This window comes from Ischnura elegans, chromosome 10, assembly GCF_921293095.1.
Source record: "Ischnura elegans chromosome 10, ioIscEleg1.1, whole genome shotgun sequence".
NCBI lineage: Eukaryota > Metazoa > Arthropoda > Insecta > Odonata > Coenagrionidae > Ischnura > Ischnura elegans.
Genome location: NC_060255.1, coordinates 32,596,447 through 32,615,079, shown reverse-complemented (window position 1 = coordinate 32,615,079; position 18,633 = coordinate 32,596,447). Strand labels below are relative to the sequence as shown.

At 37.1% G+C, this 18,633-nt stretch overlaps 1 protein-coding gene across 2 annotated transcripts in view; it reads right to left on the bottom strand.

Moving 5' to 3' along the window:
- LOC124166388 (E3 ubiquitin-protein ligase Iruka) overlaps positions 1-18,140 on the bottom strand; it is a 31,046-nt gene extending 12,906 nt beyond the window's left edge. For both annotated transcript variants that reach the window (XM_046543906.1, XM_046543907.1), the window contains exons 1-5: positions 18,029-18,140; positions 17,377-17,475; positions 17,220-17,296; positions 12,453-12,578; positions 6,538-6,698 (exon numbers count right to left, since the gene is read on the bottom strand). In XM_046543906.1, coding sequence (XP_046399862.1) covers positions 6,538-6,698; positions 12,453-12,578; positions 17,220-17,296; positions 17,377-17,475; positions 18,029-18,106 — 541 coding nt within the window. In that variant the 5' untranslated portion in view covers positions 18,107-18,140. The remainder of the gene's footprint in view (positions 1-6,537; positions 6,699-12,452; positions 12,579-17,219; positions 17,297-17,376; positions 17,476-18,028) is intronic.
- Between the last annotated feature and the right edge of the window lie 493 nt (positions 18,141-18,633).

Here is an 18,633-nt window from a genome sequence, read left to right as displayed (position 1 = left end):
CAAAAGCCTTAATTTTGGTTCTTTCTTCAGTTGGAGATACTTCAATATGCACGCAACATAATATAATAAGCTTCATTCCTGCAGAATTATGATGATCCACTCATTAACACTCATAAATTGGATATACAGTTAGCCCTCTTCCTACACACATTGGATTAACGAACTTCCAGAGATATGAGCGGAAAATTCAAGCGCGCCTGAAATTTCAAATTTGGCCTTTGGAGTTTGCCGATGTGACACTACATGGCGTAGAGTAACTCGCACATTGGGCATAATCTGAACAAAGTATCATTTAATCTGGAGTGAAGTCAGGAGCAGTTCAGCGTTTTGCCCATTCTCTCTTCCCACAGACAGCAATTTTTTGCCTCTGGCTACGGTGCAAGCTAGATCAGTTCGTCACAATCGTGAGTTAATGCAAGATTGTGATACAGAGTTGCATTCTACAGGATAACCACTCTACTCGACGTCTTGTAGAGGATTATCAACTAACCAGCAAGGTCTCAGAACGCATCTTCTTTGCATATTGAGGACTTGCCCATAATTTAATCGCGTATATCATACACTTGACTCTGAAGATTTTAAGTGCAGGGGATCGAGGAGACAAGAATTTTTGACAAAGAATGTTTTCTTATTCTTTCAATGATTTCTAAAAGAAAACGTTCATATGAACTTCATTATTACGAACCTGCGGTTTTTCAGTCCCGTGAACTTTGCAATAACGAGAGTCTACTGTATTTGGCTCTAAAACAAAGCATAATACAGGAATTGGGTTCAGAATCATGGATTTCAAGTTAGCCCATTGATTTTTATAGAAGGTAAGCTAACAAAACATAAAATGGTACAGGAAGATTTTCAAAAGGGGAACATCCAAATAGCAAAAAGGGTTGCACAGAAATTACTAATTTTTTTTACCCCCACACCACAGGAATTTAATAAAGTAAATAATACTTTACAGGCACATAATTAATGATTTTCAGTTTGTTAAAATTATCTTATTTTTAAGAATACGTGAATCAAACTGCACAAATTTTAACAATGATACCTACCCATGACAGAAGTAACAATTTTTTAATAACTCTATATCACAAGTAGATGCATGACTTTTCAGGATGGATCTAAATGTGGACCTTCAGGGAAAAATTTCTTTCACCTGGAATTTTATCATTATAAATTAATGAAAATTAGAGAATGACACCATTGACTGAGTGAACTATATCATGTGAAGGTGTCATCAAGGTGAAGCGTCTCATTAAGAAAAGAAAAATTCACATTATGACCAAGTACAATAATACAAAACTGACACAACATCAAAGGTTAAATTTCTATCATGATTTTTGAAAAGTTTTTTAAAACCATATAAAATTAAACAACAAAATTAACCTTATACACCATTAATTCCTTCCTACCTTATTACATCAAAAGACAATATTGCACATGGTACATGAAGAGAAAAATTCACTTTCACGTATATAGCACCTAAAACCTCTTTCATTTCTTACTTTATTTATGCTTCTTTCTTAGCCAGCATGAACTGCTCCGATGACCCAATATTGCCAATTGCATACTCATACTAATTGTGTAGAATTTGGCATCTGTGAGCATAGTACTAAATTCAAGGACAAGTATAAACACCTAAAACAGTTAAGTCAGCACATGCCAATAAGCGAGAAAAAATAATACTACAGTCGGATCCGGATTTAAGGTCTTCGCATTTAACGTTTTTCCGCATTTAGCGTTTATTTTTTTGGGTCCCGATTCATTCCCTATTAGGACAATGTAAAAATTATCCGTATTTAATGTTTCCGCATTTTGCGTTTTTCCGCATTTATGGTCGTAAAAATTTGTCCCGCTCAAGATTTTTTTGCCCGATTTAACGTTTTTTCATGACGGTTCATCCAAATCTTCGAAATTCTACTCATCAACAAGAAGAGTCTCATGAAAGTTTACCAATATTCGATAGAATCTACCGGGGAACGCTTCTTCAACTGCTTTCTTCCGCGAGCGCAGCGCTGCGACATTCAACTCGCAAGTAGGGTGATTTGTCTTCTCGTAACGTATCGCTCCCCTTCTGATCCAAACACCAGGCACTTTTTGTATCAGATCCGATCTAATGGAGCAAAGTCATCCCTTAATAACCTCGAACTACCTTATCCTTCACTTCTTGAACTTGACTTCGATGATGCGTGACGACTGATGACACGAGTTATCCCCCGAGGGCCGCTACAATAATGGTTTTCTCGTTATGTTTTCAATTGATGGCTTATGCCCCTTTCAACTCTACTCCCTACGGGCAGTCGATTATTAGCCCAATATTTTTTCAGTCGGCTACTTTCTCTTTTTCAAAAGAGGAGGCCCAATGTCAATTGCGCAGTTCACTAGAAGATTCTTTCTATAATCCATTCCAAGGTCAGTTTCCACGGAGGAACAGCGAAAGAACAGAGGAAGTGTTTCCCCTGTCATGACCGTGAGTGAGAGCATTCTTTCCCTATGAAACAACATTATTTTACATCTTAATTTAGATATCCCGGAGCCAATTTATCGACATGCGGCTGGTTGATGTCGCTGTCGATTCAAAAATATTTATCTGGTGCTAATTAATGCCAAAAGAGAATGACAATCGGAGTTTTGACGAACTATCACGGTCAATGACTCTAAATAAATCGCTCATGCTGGAAAAAAATCACCGCATACTCACGGTAGAATAGATGAGCGCGGAAAAATACGAAAATCCGGCAGGTATCCCTTGGTGGTTGACTTCGACATCATAACCCTGATGAAATTGCCAAACTCCAGAGGCACTGACAATTTTTCGGATGAAATCCAGTTCTGTTGAAGATTAAACCTTTTCACTTAACAGAGTTTAGCTGATCGTTATTCAAGGTCCAACCAAATTTTATTAAAAGCTGCCGAGAAACAAGGCGAGTCGGAGTCAAGGTGATCAGCGCGCCGCGTAAGCAACTTCTCCCGGCTCCATTCGACCTGCATAAGGCCGCGGATATATGACAACGAATCTGGTGTTATCATCGAGTTGAATCACCATCGACTTGTACGCATACTAAAATAAGATTCTACTTTTTTGGATGACCTCGAAATCCAAAATATGCGCATAGGAGGCTTTTTAAAGGCTCATAAATCCCTTGTTTCGCCGAGGCAACAGAAAACGTTAAGTTGGCAAAATTTCAGAAAACCTCCCTTTTACTAGATATTCGGTAGTTGAGAATTTGGGATTAGCGATCTTCTGCTGTCCCTTTATTTCACTCATTCCTCATGATTTTTCGAGTACCTACTTACACCTTTTCTTATTATATTAGAAATGCTATAGTCACCCACATGTCACTTTTAAAGAAAAATTTCTAAATTTCATCGAGACCGCTGAAATATGCATAAAAATGGAATAATGTCCATAATAATAATCTGTGTGGGTATGCTTTTAAGTTGATGTTTATTAGAATTTTCTAAAAATATTTCATTAAAACAATTGTCAACCTCTCATTACTTATTTTTACTACCCATTTTTTTAGCTGATTCCTGAAAAGTATTATCCAACCTTCACAGGGCAGAGAACATTTCATTAAAGAATTTTTTGCTGCATTCAGCACCTTTTAGTTACTTAAAATAATATTTTTTATTCATAAAAAGCCATTCCAATCATTACAGACCATAAAACCTGAAAAAAATGGCAGGTCCGCATTTAGTGTTTTTCCGCATTTAGTGTTTTAAATTTTGTCCCCCCTGAAAAACCTTAAATCAGGATTCTACTGTAATTAAAAAAAAAATCTTCAAGAATCACCAGTGATTCAACTGGTAACAATTAACCCAACACTGTCCTTGGATTCATATGATAATTGATTGAAATCCATAAAGGTATGACAGAAATGATTCAGTTATACCAGCCTAGAAGACATCACATTTTATTTATAATGGGATAGCTCCTAACTTTCATGATTTAACCCATTCGCGTCAATCCCCTGGGATTTAAATCAACCATCCAATTTAAATTGATCCATTTTCAGGTGAATAAAATCTACAAGTAAGAAAAGTATTTCTAAGGCGATTTACAATGGAAAAAAATTTCTAGATAGCCACCAGATGGCAGCTGCTATCAGGTACACTACCTGGCCAAAAACTTACAAAAAAAAAAACTCGTAAGATAGCAGCAGGATCAACTGACAGATATCATTATGCATTCTGCATACTGGTACGCTTGTGGATGCGAATGGATTAAACATGACAGATTTTGACAGTTTCGACATTTTAATGCCTCATTCTCATGAGAAAATTATAATATCATGCTTTTGAAAGGCTCAAAAAACATTCAGCCCCTATCAGCAATGGTATTTTAAAGAAAGAGGAGAAAAAGTGCTCAATATTTGGCGCACACACTGTTATTACTGTTGACAGTCTTCTAAGACTGCATTAAATATCTAACCATCAACACAATATCATAATGAAAATCAAGTTTTGCTCTGAAAAAATCGTACCATCCAAAAACATATGAATATTTGTCCATATAAATATTTGTTTTACAGATAAAAAAATTATGTCCACAAAAAAAATATTTATGAAGACAAAAAAAAATATTGCTTGACTCTGAAAGGTTATCCTACATTGATAAGCAATAGATTAGGTTTTTGCTAATTAAATAAAATTGATTGTTTGAGGCGTAACTTGGTGAAAGCGATTCATAATTAAATTAAAAAAGAAGAACTTTGTGCTTCCATATTAATATTTATTCACGACCACGGTTTCAACGTTAGACTTCATCATCAGGTGAACTCTACAGAGGTCCATCACATCCTTTTATACCAGGCTAGGAGGTATAAAAGAGTAGCCTGGTATAAAAGGATGTGATGGACCTCTGTTGAGTTCACCTGATGATGACGTCTAACGTTGAAACCATGGTCGTGAATAAATATTAATGTGAAAGCACAAAGTTTTTCTTTTTTAATTTAATAATTAAATAAAAATAAACACCGTCCATGGTGATCCAACAAGTTAAGCTAATGACTCAAATGCGTCACTCAGTTAACGATGCCAATAGGAAGATTGAAGGATAGGTTGATACGATTTTCGTAGACTAACATGTTGTCTTATATGACAGAATTAAGTTTTTTCTAATGATATTCCGCCACAGTAGCTAATGTTGGTTAAAGGAAATGAAGGTGACGGACCTAAATATTAATAAAAAGTTTACAAGGAAATAGCAATTCCAAAATATGACTGGCTTAAATTTTTCAACCACTTGGGGTCCAAGCTTTCATATATATGTACCAGGTAGGAAGTGATGCCATTATTTCCAAGACAGTTTAAGTCCTTTTGGAAAAATCATGAGAAAAAAACACTATCTACACACCATTAAAGCAACCATCACATCAACTTTTCCAACTTGAAACACTGTAACACGATGTGAAATAAGATTGATGCTTTCCCGGCATATGCTGAGAGTGAAGGCCAGTCCAGTTTTTAGGAATTTATGATAATTTTTTTTAGATTTTTGGGGCTACTTCAACGGTTGCTCAAATTTTTACTTCTACAAATGGATATCACATAGTATTACCTGGTAGAGAAGGGTGCTACATCGGGCAACCTCCTCCATGGCTGCCTATGTTTTTTGTGCCTTGACATTCAGTCCTGAGGATGGAGTATGACTTGAACCTCGAAATGTCAGCAACCGTGGAGGAGATAACTCAGTGGAGCACCCAAACAGCCTTCACTATCAGGTAACACTATGTGATATCCATTTGTAGCAACAGTTGAGGTAGCCCCAAAAATAATCTAAAAAATTGTTCAACATAAATCCTAAAAACTGGACTAGTGCAATTTTGAAAATCTCGACTACGATTCGACTTATTACTGACACAAAACAGCATTATAATCACTGAACAAACATGATTCATGACTGCAAAATCAGTGGATTGCAGCCTTTTTCTGCAATTCTGCCTTCTTTCTTTGACTGCAAAATCAGCAGATTGAGTCGAGGGCATTATATTGACTGAATTTTCCAATCAAAAACTTAACATCAGCGTTTTAAAAAGACAAAATCACAAATAATATCATTCTCTGCATTTTCTATTTACAATAGAGTTGTGTCCAGGTAGCCTAAGTAACATCACCAGGAAAATGCCTCAATCACTAACAAATTTCTAGATATTCGGCAAAAAAGGGAGGGATTATATTTGAAGAAATCTGATGGTTAATTATATATATTAATTACAAGATAACAATTAGAATTATGCACACCAGCTAACCAGACCAGATACTCTCACATATTTAGAACATTTCACTCTCTTCCTTCAGAAATCTGATGATAAAACACCATATTTCTTACCGCAAGGAACCTGATGATGAAATAATATTTTCATAATTTGACCATGAATAAACCTTCTTTTGAACCAATCGTAAATATTGGTTCACACTAACAATCACCACTAATACAAATTAAATCAAAATTACAGTCCTACATATATTTCAAAAAAAGCTAACAAATGGCTTATCATTAAGACAAGAAGTATCACAAAAACCATTAATGTAACTCACCAACTTGATCCTCAACAATATTGACCGTAGGAATTTCCTCAATCTTTTCTTTGGCAAGAGGAGGGGGACCAGTTCCATCCATCTGATTAAGGAGATGAGAGACAATGGCATCCAGACCTTCCCGTCCCCAAGCATAGTCTCCAGGATTTCCCAAAAAGAACCTGCAATGCATAATATAAGGCATAAACGGCATTTCTAAAGGAATAATTTGAGATTAAGGATTTTAGCTGATAAACTGTCAACTGACAATCAAAAGATGGGACTTTTGCTGTTAAATGGTCAGCCATTCAGTGAACACCATACATGCTTGTTGAGAAAGGAAGACTTTGAATAGGCACTAATGTTGCTGTTAAAAGGCTGCTAAAATGCTGACATGTTCATACACATGAGGTTACAGGTAATGCAACACACTAAATTTCAGCTTGCATAATTGATTACATCATGATGTACTTCACTCTGATTGCACATTGACTATTTATGAAAATTTACATTTTTAGGCATACTTTAGGGGGTGGTTCAAGCATCACATCACATGGCTTGTGTAAAAACTGGTACTAGAACATCAATACATATGAATTGCACTGAGGCACTTGCTTAACATAAATACAGTAAAACCCTATCACCGGAATTTACGTTTTCCTGGAAATTGAAAGTTATTTTTGGTTCCATCAAATTTCCTATCTCTGCAACGTAGGTAGAACCCAGTGTTTTTTTTCTGCTGCGTAACTATGTGCTGACTAAAAAAAAAATAATTTGCCCACTAAAATAGGTACTCGTCTATCTCAGCCGTTACAGACCATCATTTGGCTTCTTTCTAACATTTGGATTAAAAATCAAAGAGAAAGAGAGCCATAATGAGAACTATTTCCAGGCAGAATTTGTATTTGGCAGGATCCAGCACTACTAGTGTCGGAAATTTGAACTACGTCAACTCCTTATCTGTCTACGAGGAAAAGATTTACGATATAAAATGAATGTAAGGATTTTGGACTACCCAGCTATGCAATAATTATACTGAATGTATTATAAATAGAATGTTTACAACATTGATTTAGTCCATAATCTGATATTATAAAGTTTGAAAGGAAAGAAGACGTGAAAACTACCAGAACTTACAAAAAGTCACCGACAACTGGGATCATTTGCACTGACTTGATTCAACAGCCATTACTGGCTATTTAAATTATGGGTTAATTAAATACATAAAAAAACTTATTGAAACTTGCATTAAAGTTAAAGTCATTGCAAATTGTTTTAAGTTATAAAAATTATTTAGTTGCACAACAGTCGGCACTAGTAGATGGGCGAGGTAGTTTAGATACTCGTGTGTTGCCCAGTTACCCTCAATTAGTACCAAAAATAGAATTTATTCTGCTTGAAAATGGAAAGGCGAGGTGAAAACGGACATTTTCAATAGGGTAGTTTCCTTCACCAAAGAAAATGAAAGGCATTGATTGTGATTTGTTACCCACCATTAGTGTATTCATAATATAAAAATTATCTGGTTTTAGAAATCTCAGTTTAGACAAATGTTAATGGTCAATTTTAACCTCATTTGAAAAAGGCCAGATTGGCACCAATGCGATGCCACTCCACTTGACGTCACAGGGATCTAGATGGTATACAAGTAGTCAGGAGTTTTACATCGTCTGAGATTACCAATGCATACAGGACACAGAGCCTAGGGAAATGTCTCTTAACATTCATCTGTTAAAATTGTCTAAGGTCGGAAAGTTTCCTTCGTTTGATAGGGTATTAATAATACTTATTTGTGCCAAGCACCACCGGCTAGCAGGGTACTCTGCTACCTATTAGCAGCCTGCATCGTAGCGGCACTTAAAGCCTCGCACAAAGGTGGCCTCACACAGTGGCAGCCAGAACCAGAATGACATCACACGGGCTTTTCCGAGCATTCATACTTAGCCGTTGCATTTTCGCGCGCTTGAAAATTTTCACTTTTCAATTACCGTATAAGCGCGTGTAAGAGGCGCACCTTTTTTTCCCAGACATTGAAGCCGAAAATGGGGGTGCGCCTCTTACACAAGCTTCTTATCTTCCCTCCTCCCCTTCACCGGTCGCAAGTCCAAGGGGAACTGAGTGGCCTTGGTTTTCAGCGTGAGTCAGTCATCTGAAACCCTGGGTCAAAATCAAGCGGCAGGCAGGGGAGTTTCTCCCTTAGTGATGTATTTTTAAAATGCTCGTGTTTGCTTTTCTTACTCGTAAGCATCGCGCCGTCACGTCGGTACCCCAGAGGTGAACATGGAAAAGATCGCGCGGGGTGATTCGCTCCGGAGCGCACTAAATTTAATGCCACGAGTGGGCATCCTGCCGCATTTATACTGCATAGAGTAATCGCTTATCAAGCGTAGATAAACGCGTAGTTTTGAAGGACATACCTGGTTAATAGTCAACATCTGTCTTGCCGAGCAATTTCTATTACGCTGAGCACCTGATTTTTCAAAAATTATCTTCAGGCGCTGATATGAGGATTTTTGCAACTGAAAATTATATTGGTGTCAAAACCTGTGGTTTAAAAAATTCGAACGAGTGTGTTCATTGTTGGACTAAATGGTGGATAGAAGAAATCGGAAATGCTAATAAGTGAAGAGGGCTGAAGGAGAGGTCGAGGGGAAGGAGCGTGCTCCCTCCCTTCCGTATTTCAAGCTACGAGGCTATGAGCGAAGGAGCAAGGGAAGAACACGGCCGATCTTGCATGTGATGTCGTTGCCTTTAAAGTGAAGGCGCAGCAATGTGATGTATGCAGATTGCGTTGCCTGAAGTTTCCAGTCCGTCTCGTCTTGTTTGAATGCGCTTATGCTATGCTTGTTTCTTCCGAAATTGTGCTGTTAGGACTATGTTGAATATTAGTAGCCTCGTTTTAGCTATAAATCTATGTGTCAATCAATTAGAGCTCAAAAAACTTAAATGCTGTCAGATATACGTAGCGTTTGGTCTAATTCTTTTTAGAACCTCGTGCGTGTCATACAATTGCTGAAAGATATCAAGATATCTTCGAGCTCAGAAGGTGACTCACCTAGCATTTGGCTTCCAGAAACTCGGAGAATTGAACCTGGTAGACCGAAAAAGCTCAGTTGGTGAGATGGGGTAGGGATGAAACACGTTTCCATTGGTCCCCTGTAACTTGATAATTTCCTATTTTCCTGTGGAGTCTCGGAAAGGAAAAAAACGGCCGAGGCATTGGCTGATGGAGGGCCAAGTGTAGTTCCGTTAGGCCCCTTGCACACACACTGATTTTGGACGGCCGGTATTTTACCGGCGAAGCGATGCTTGCACACACGCCGGATTTTTACCGGTCAAACGATAAGTTGCTATGTTTTTTGAGCCGGCGCTGGCGATCCACAGTGATAATGGCCGGCAGCTAACCAGCATTTATATTTTACCGGCCGTCCAAAATCGGTGTGTGTGCAAGGGGCCTTAAATCTACGACGTGGTTATTATCCTACGGCGCTGAGATTGCCCCGATTGTTGTCCAACCTCTTGGGAAAGTTCATGCTATGTGCCTGTCATGTTTTGCCTTAAAATTTTCCACGGCTGCAATTCTATTGCAATACTCCTTCGAGAGCTTTTAAACAAAATTGTTCGTGAGTAGGACAAGCAACGTAGAGCGATGGCATATGCAAAGAGAGGATCGGAACTCTTTCTACTCCCTCTTATGCCGCTGTTACCGCCTCAGTTAGCAAAATTTCCTCTTTCAAATAGTACTGAAAGAGGAAATTTCGATAACTGTCGAAATTCCAGGTATACGTCTGCAACACCGCACAATAGGATAAAAAAAATGCCGCAAAATTTTTTTCTTTATAGCTTCCTTCCTCAAAATAGGGGTGCGCCTCTTACACACGCTTATACGGTAATTGCGACAAATAGATATTGTCATTTAAAATTCTAAAGGCATGAAATATGTACTCCAGATGTAATAATCTTTAAAATTAGGCAATAAAAAAATATTAGGAAACAATAATAGGAAAAAATAATTGATGAAAAATTGAAAATTTTAGATCAAGATGATTCCCATACCAGAACCCACATCGATCTGGCCTCAACATTGAATACCATTGCAAAAAATCGTGATGCAATCGTAAAATGTAAGCCAGTGTGGACATTTGTCAAAAAAGAGAAAATATGTGAAGAATTCCGGGTATGAAGAATTAGAATGAATGCTGAAAGAGTGGTTTTCAGGTGCAAGATCATCAAATATCCCAGTGAATGTTATCATCTTACGAGAAAAAGCTATGTATATCGCCACAAGATTGGGAATCGAAGGTTTCATGGCATATAACGGTTGGTTGGATAGATTAAAAAATAGGTACAGTTTTGTTTACAAGATGGTGAGTGGTGAAAGTAAAAGTGTTAACATTGAACACTGAGACTGCAGCTTAGTGGAATGCATCTGAACTGATTAGGGTTATAGAAGACAATAGCCCAAAAGATGTTTTCAAAGCAGACTAAATAGGATTATTTTTTAATGTAAAGTGTTTTTGATGGTAGAGAGGAAGAATGTCATGGAGGGGTCTCAGTGAACAACGACTTACTGTCTTGCTGATCAAAAATTCAGATGGAAGTGAGAAACCTCCGCCACTAGTGACTGCCAAATCAAAAAGCCCTAGGTATTTCAAGCATGTAAAACCTCAGAAATAGTTGAGGATCAGCTTCATGCTCTGTATGCGAAAATGAGGCAACAGAACAGGAAAATTCTGCTGTTCATTGATCAATGCCCAGCCCATCCACCAAATGTACCAAGAAAAGAAATGTACAGTTAAAATTTTTCCTGCAAAATGTACCAGAGTGCTCCAACAACTGGATTTAGGAATAATTCACTCATTTAAAGTGCATCATCAAAGAATGATTGCACAGAAATTGACACCTCTACATGATTGTGGAAAAGGACATAAAGACATTGAAATTGAGTGTACTGATTGCCTTACACTACATATCACGGGCCTGGAAACAGGTTAAGGACTCTACAATATATAACTGCTTTAGAAGGGCAGGATTTCATGTTGATAGTGTCTGAGAAATTCCAGCTGACTTGACTTGTGACGATGATACAATAGACAATGAGTGGAATATTCTTGAGGCAAATTGTACATTACCGGAGTAGGTAAAATTAGATTCATGTGTTGTGACAACTGTGGCAGAGAGTGTAGATGACATTTTGGATAAACGCCTAGAGGAAGATGTAAATGAGGAGGACACAGAATGAAGAGGCTCCTTTACCTTCATACTAAGACACAGTATGTGTTGTTCACATACAAAGGAATTATTTTTGGGTGGAAACTGCAGTGAGCAAATGCTTGATGAACTGCAAAAACATTGAAAATAACGTGCATGATATCAATAGACAAAGGCAGCCAAAGCAGTTGAAAATATCAGACTTTTTTCTAAGTAAAATGTTAAACAATAGATTGTTCCAATGATTCTTTACAGCAAGTAACACTGAAAAGTCACTGGAAATGTAATTCTTGAATATATATTTGCAATACCTTCTTACATTATCCTCAAATCAATAAATATTACTAATCCTCTGTTTAAGTTTATCAATCAGCTTTTCATTTTTTAATATTTTGCAAGCAAATAAGTAAGTAAAAGTGAAATTATCCATTTCCCATGATTTGCATTTTCCTGCAATTTGCAATTTTTCCTAGGGTCCCTAGAGCAGTGTAAATAAGAGGTTTTACTGTATATCCTTTCCGGCACAGAAACTATGAACAGCATTTCACCCATTTCCCACACATTTGTAACAGTACATGTTGATCCTGGCTTACCTAAGGTCAAATTATCAAAGGAAGCTATTAAAAACTTGAGCTACTTGGATACGGAAAAAACATAAATCTTGATTAAGGAGAATTATATTGTTAGAAGATATGAGAGGAAATAAAGGCTTTAAAGAAACTTACACAGGGCCATTACCCCTTCCACCTGCTCCACTGGCACTCCAACCCACACCATTCAAGTTGACTATAACATCTTGAATGAGATGCTCAAATGGTTGCATTATGACTGAGGGAGCTGCTAAGGTGTTCCTGAAATAAAATATGGAAAATCAAATTTAAATCAAGTAAACTGCTTGAACATTTGAAGTAAACTCTTCACGCAAAAATACACATTTCACAACAGGTAATAGATATCTATGAATAGAAAGGTCTTCTAGATTGTGGTAAATAAAATCTTCAAAAAGAAGTCTAAAAAAGGACCAAAAATCAGTATGAAAATTCTGTATAAAGATCCAGTTTCCTGTAAACGTGGTAAGTAAAATAGTTAAATGAAACCTCATCCGCAAACGCAATGAAAATTTTAATGATCCAAATGCACTTCAAATAGCAGAGGAGAAGTCTGTAGAAGGAGAAGTAACATGTGTGGGTCATATCTTAGTTGTGAAAGGTTTCACTATAAGTGGTTAATATAATTGTGGTTTACCATATTTACAAACATAGACTAGATATACATACATATATTACTGATTAAAACTTTTTCCATTTTTCAGAGTTAAGTTGGCCTTGACAAGGCCACACAGGTTCTACATTTTACCCTCACCCCGGTTGTTCAGAATTGTGCAGAACGAAATAATGCCTTATCATGGTCAAATGTGTGCCATCATTTTATAAAGGAGTAGTGGCATGCTATTTTCACACCACTCATGTAGTTCCACAATTGGCTAAGACCATTTATTCCTACCGATAAAGAATTTTGAAGTGATTGGTGAATGGAAGTGGTGGTCAGGTGACCAAAAATGCAGAGGATCTTGGGAGACAAGGTGCCAATGCAGTCAATCACAGACTGCAAAAGGTAGTGGGCTGTCACATCCCCGAAATAAAGGTTGTGCGAGTTCTATTGAGTTGGAAGGTTCAGTCTCACAACAGGATTTGTTGAATTCTATTCTCCACAGCACCATCTCGAAAACTCGATGTTGCAGTCTCACCACACTAGGTTTTGCCATCCTGCTGTACACCATCTTGCCCATAAGTATCGCTACACCCATATTTCCCCAATTTAAAGTTATTTCACACCTCTTTTCATGCAACCACACTGTGAAACCCGTGTCAGCCAGAATAAGCGATTTCCAAAACATTTAAACTGGGTTGACGTCCTTTCAGGTTAAAAGAGAGGAGACCAAGTGATATTAGCCCCAATAGTAGACAGATCAAGTCCCATGGGACCACGATTTATGCATCACTTACTCCTGTCCTAACCAATAGTCCATAATAAATGGATGAAGAGCTAGTAATTCTTGTCATTTTCAGTTTGCACTTTCATACTTGGCCATTTCTTTTGTTCATTGCAGAGTGAAGTATTAGTGATTTTTTCAATTGTTGATTTCATTTGTCTTGTCATTCATTTACCTTTCACCGGTCAATAGTTCAACACTTTTGCCTGACCAATTTCAGATTTTCCTTGTAAAAAATAATGAGACATTACTTCTCGCATACCATCAGTCCTTACTAGATGACCTGTGTTTGCCCCAGCATGATATTCTTGGCAAAAGGTGTTAGGGTAAAGTGCTTACGCCCTTTGAAACTTTGCTCGGCCCTTGTTTTGCTGACCAATGCTACCTGGTCAAGGGTTCTGAGTAGCGCCCTCTATGAGTTTCTGTTCATTTTTCTTGCTGAAAAATTCACTTTGTCAGATAATCTTACTTTAAGGAGGAGGGACTGACGTGAGTACATATATGGAGTGTGGTGACCCATGCCAGAGATGGGTTGGCGCATTAGTCTCGTGGTCTACAACAGAAAGTTCTGTCATACAACCAAGGACTAGTCATTTTAGCTAAAAATATCCATAATAACTGACATTAAAATTTGCATAATAAAACACCTAATGCTACACAAAAAATTTAAATTGGGTACAGGAGTCAACTTCATGGCAATTAAAAACTTCTCTGAGATTTAAAGGTTTTTTCCAAGGGAATTGCTTTGTTCTCCGGGGTAGGGGTACTATCTAGTCATAAAAATAAGCATTTTTGAGGTAAATACTGCTCAAGAAATGGAAATTATACACTACAGAAATATTTGCTGTATCATTTCAATGCTACAAGTAGGTTCTTGAGATGAAAGAAACTTATATATATGTGCAACTAACCCAATTACATGAGGCTCAATAAACCAACTACACTTTCTATCGACTTCAGCTCACTAATCAAAAGATGAGACAAAAAACAGCACATAAATAGGGTGGTTTCCTATTATTTTTTTATTGCCTTAATCGAAAGATTATTACTCCTGGAGTACACATTTCACACTTTTAGATTTTTAAATGATAATATCTATTTTTCGCGATAAAATGAAAAGTGAAAATTTTCAAGCGCTCGAAAACGCGACGCGTTAGTAGGAATGATGGGAAATCTCTCCGTACGTCGTATTTCTGGTTCCCCCTCCGCCCGGTGAGGTGACCTTGAGGCGAGGCTTAGCGCTGATACGTCGCAGGCTGCCAGCGGGTAGCCTAGTGCCCTGCCGCCTGGTAGCGCTTGGCTTAAATAAGGATTATTAATACCTTATCAAACCAGGAAAACTTTCCGACCTTAGCCAGTTTTAATAAGTGATTATTAAGACATGTTTCCCTGAGCTCTGCGCCTCATGCATGCATTGGTAACCTCAGACGATGTATAACTCCTATCTTCTCCTATAGAAACTAGGTCCCTGTGACGTCACGTGGAGTGGCATCGCATGGGCGCCAATCTGGCCCTTTTCAAATGAGGATAAAAATGGACCATTGCCATTCGTCTAAACCGGCATTTATAAAACGAAATAATTTGTATATTATGAATACACTAATGGTGGGTAACGAATCGCAATTATTGCCTTTTGTTTTCTTTGATGAAGGAAACTACCCTATTATCACCTCGTAATGGCCTAGTTTCCACCGGATGCTGTATGCACTACAGTCAACTTTCCACGACATTTTGTCCCCCAAATTTTTCCAGAAGATCATATTTCCTTGAGTACTTCAAGTTCTCCCATCAGCTGACAGTTTGAATAATGCTAACTCCGCCAATTTGTCATCAATATTGGTACAACAAAGTTTTCAAAGAATTTTAACGAAAATTAAAACCACGGTTCCTGATGAAGTTGTAGCCATCAACATGAAATTAGGGACTACATATAATCAATATGTACGTAACTGATTTGTAAGACAAATAGTAAAGTAAAGATAGAACAAAAAAAACTAGGAATATGACAAAAGGAAGTTGATACTGAGAAAGGATCTAGAAAGGGCTTAAGTTAGAGATCTGGAGAAGAAATAACACACACTGGTCAATTTTCAATATTTAAGAACAGTTCAAATTTGATATTGATTTTTTGGATGGACTAAATTATGGACTATGCATAAAATCATTAGTTGGTTAAGATTGCCAGCCATCATAAAAAATCAAGCAATACCTCTTCAGTCTTTCCTTTAAGTATGATGATTTCTTACGACACGAGTGGGAAAAATCATTATAAGTACTTGATGCAACAGGAAAACAAAAAAATATTTTGAATGAAAATAATTCCATGTCAATCACATGCATTGAGGAATGGTATCTTCCAGCTGAAGCCTACCATGATTATTTAGCTTGCCAGGAAACTCTTCAGGTGGACCTAGCTACATATTAGCAACAGATGCAACACAAAGAACTTAATATTTGATTTAGCAAAGTTATTTTATAAATTACAAAGAGAAACTGGACAGAGAAAATGCGATTCCTCACCTAGGCTAAACTCCTCACAGTGATGCATCAAGGGTAAGAAAAAAAGACTGCTGTTCCACAAAATAAAATATATTTGTGACCGGTTTCGATACAGCATATCATGTTGATACGCCATATCGAAACCTGTCACGAAAATATTTTTTTTGTGGAACCGAGTCTTTTTTTCTTACCCTTTGGGCATCATGAAGGAGTTCCACCATGTTACGCCACCCACCATCGCATTCCTCACAGTGAACCAAATTATTATGAATTATGGACGAGTTTTGTACATTTTCAAGAAATTGATCTCATTTTTCCTGACATAAGTGGAAGAGGACTTTTAGAAATGAAAGATAAGCAATGACATCTTTTGACAAACTGTGTCTTCTAAAACTTCATCATATGCTTTCGCTGGGGTGACAATAAAGCTTGGCTTGAAGCTTATCTCAAATCCCTAACTCTATTTTGGTGATTACTAATGTCATTTTTTTACTCGTTGCAAAAATAAATGACGGCAATTACAGTACTTTTGCAAGCTAATATTTTCGTTTCTTCGAAAATCTCATAAATAAAAGATGAGAAGCTGTTAGTCATTTAACTAGTAGACGATTTTACGCACTACTATTATAAACGTATATATAAAAAATGAGCAACATGATATCAAAGCAAATCAACACAGAGGTGAAATCACCACCGAGTCACGCAAACCCTGGCATATGCTCCTATAACAAATATAATACCCATCACTTACTTGATGTAAGAATAAGAAATTAAAGATCGAAATATGGAGTGCAGGCTCAAAATCTGCAACAAACTTACCTGTCGAATCAATTTTATATTACATGGGAATTGATTGGCAAACAGAACTGCTAATACAAAATTGTGGATTTAATGTGTGCTGTCTATTTTACAACGAATACTTTTGTAACACATATTTTTCCAGAAAGAAGAAAGGCTTCATTCTTAATCACCCCTAGCAAAAAGGAAGACCACCACTAACCTTCTAGACCGTGTGTTATCACTTGGCCTTCCACCCCATATAATATCTTGCAGCTGTTCGAGTTGCTGAGTGAAAGCCTGAAAAAAATATTCAAAGAAGTAAAAATTATTTGAAATAAATAGCAAATAAATTACTAAAACTTCATCCCCATACTCACCTCCGAATTATCCATATCCGAATCACTTCCATCATCGCTTGGTTCCCGGGCCTCTAATTCTTCGATAAATCCAGTATTGCAATTGGGGCACTTGAATTCCTTTAAAAATCAATATTAGGATTATAATTAATCTGATGGCGATGAAATAATGGCATAAAAACACAATCCAATCACACTCGCACAATGAGAATTGGCAAACATGGTTCACACCCAACTGTCAACTACGAAGTGTTGCCAATACAGAGCAACACAATATATAAACAAGTTTATTTACTCGATTACGAACTGACCATCATACAACAAAAATTAATACTATTTTAAATAAATGAAATGCATGAGAAATAAAAAACAATGGGCATGAAATATGAATAACCCACTCAACACTTATGCTCACAAATTGCATCAACCGAAATAACAAGTAACTACAATAAAATATAAGTTATTCTTGCTCAGAAACGAAACATATTAAACGAAAGTACATTGAAGGTACCTCGCTGCACACGTATTTAAGGATCATAACAACATTCGTCGCATCAAAGAAAAACTATGACGGGGAGACTGTAGTCTACATAATTTCTTCGACCATTGGGAATGCATCATATAAATTTAATGGAACATAGAAATTTATCTATTATTCGCTATTAAAACTTACAGGTAACACTTGATTAATGGCCACATTGCATTGGTGACAAAAAAATCTTATCGGGTCTTCCACCACTGCCTCCGCCATTTCTTGCTTTATGATACGGTGATTTCGACGAATGCCAATGATGGCACTGGAGCAATTCTTAATCGAACAGAAGAGTCGCGATATCCGCTTGCATGAAATTGGTGGTGTTTTGAATGTTAGTTTTCCCATATGTAACGTGTCTTTTATTTTCTAGCACCATTCTTGTTTCATCAGCATGACAACTTAACTATTTATTTTTGCATGTATGGATAATTTTATCAATTTTTTTAAACCTTTTTTATTTAGAATGATGCATGCCGAGTTTTCAAACTGATAGGAACTACCACTACTATTATCGATACGGCCGTTGTACTCACAGTAAATTATATTCATGGGAAAGTAATGAATGCGTCCTCTCTGCAGTATGTTTGAAACTTTCGTGGCAAACTGCAGTCTTATCCGACTTGGATGGAATTCACGAGCCGTTTTATGTAATCTGTTTCATTGATCCATAATACTCCAACCACATTATCTACCTACGCAAGAGATACATACGTTGGGTCTGCAATCGAAATCTGTCGTAATGG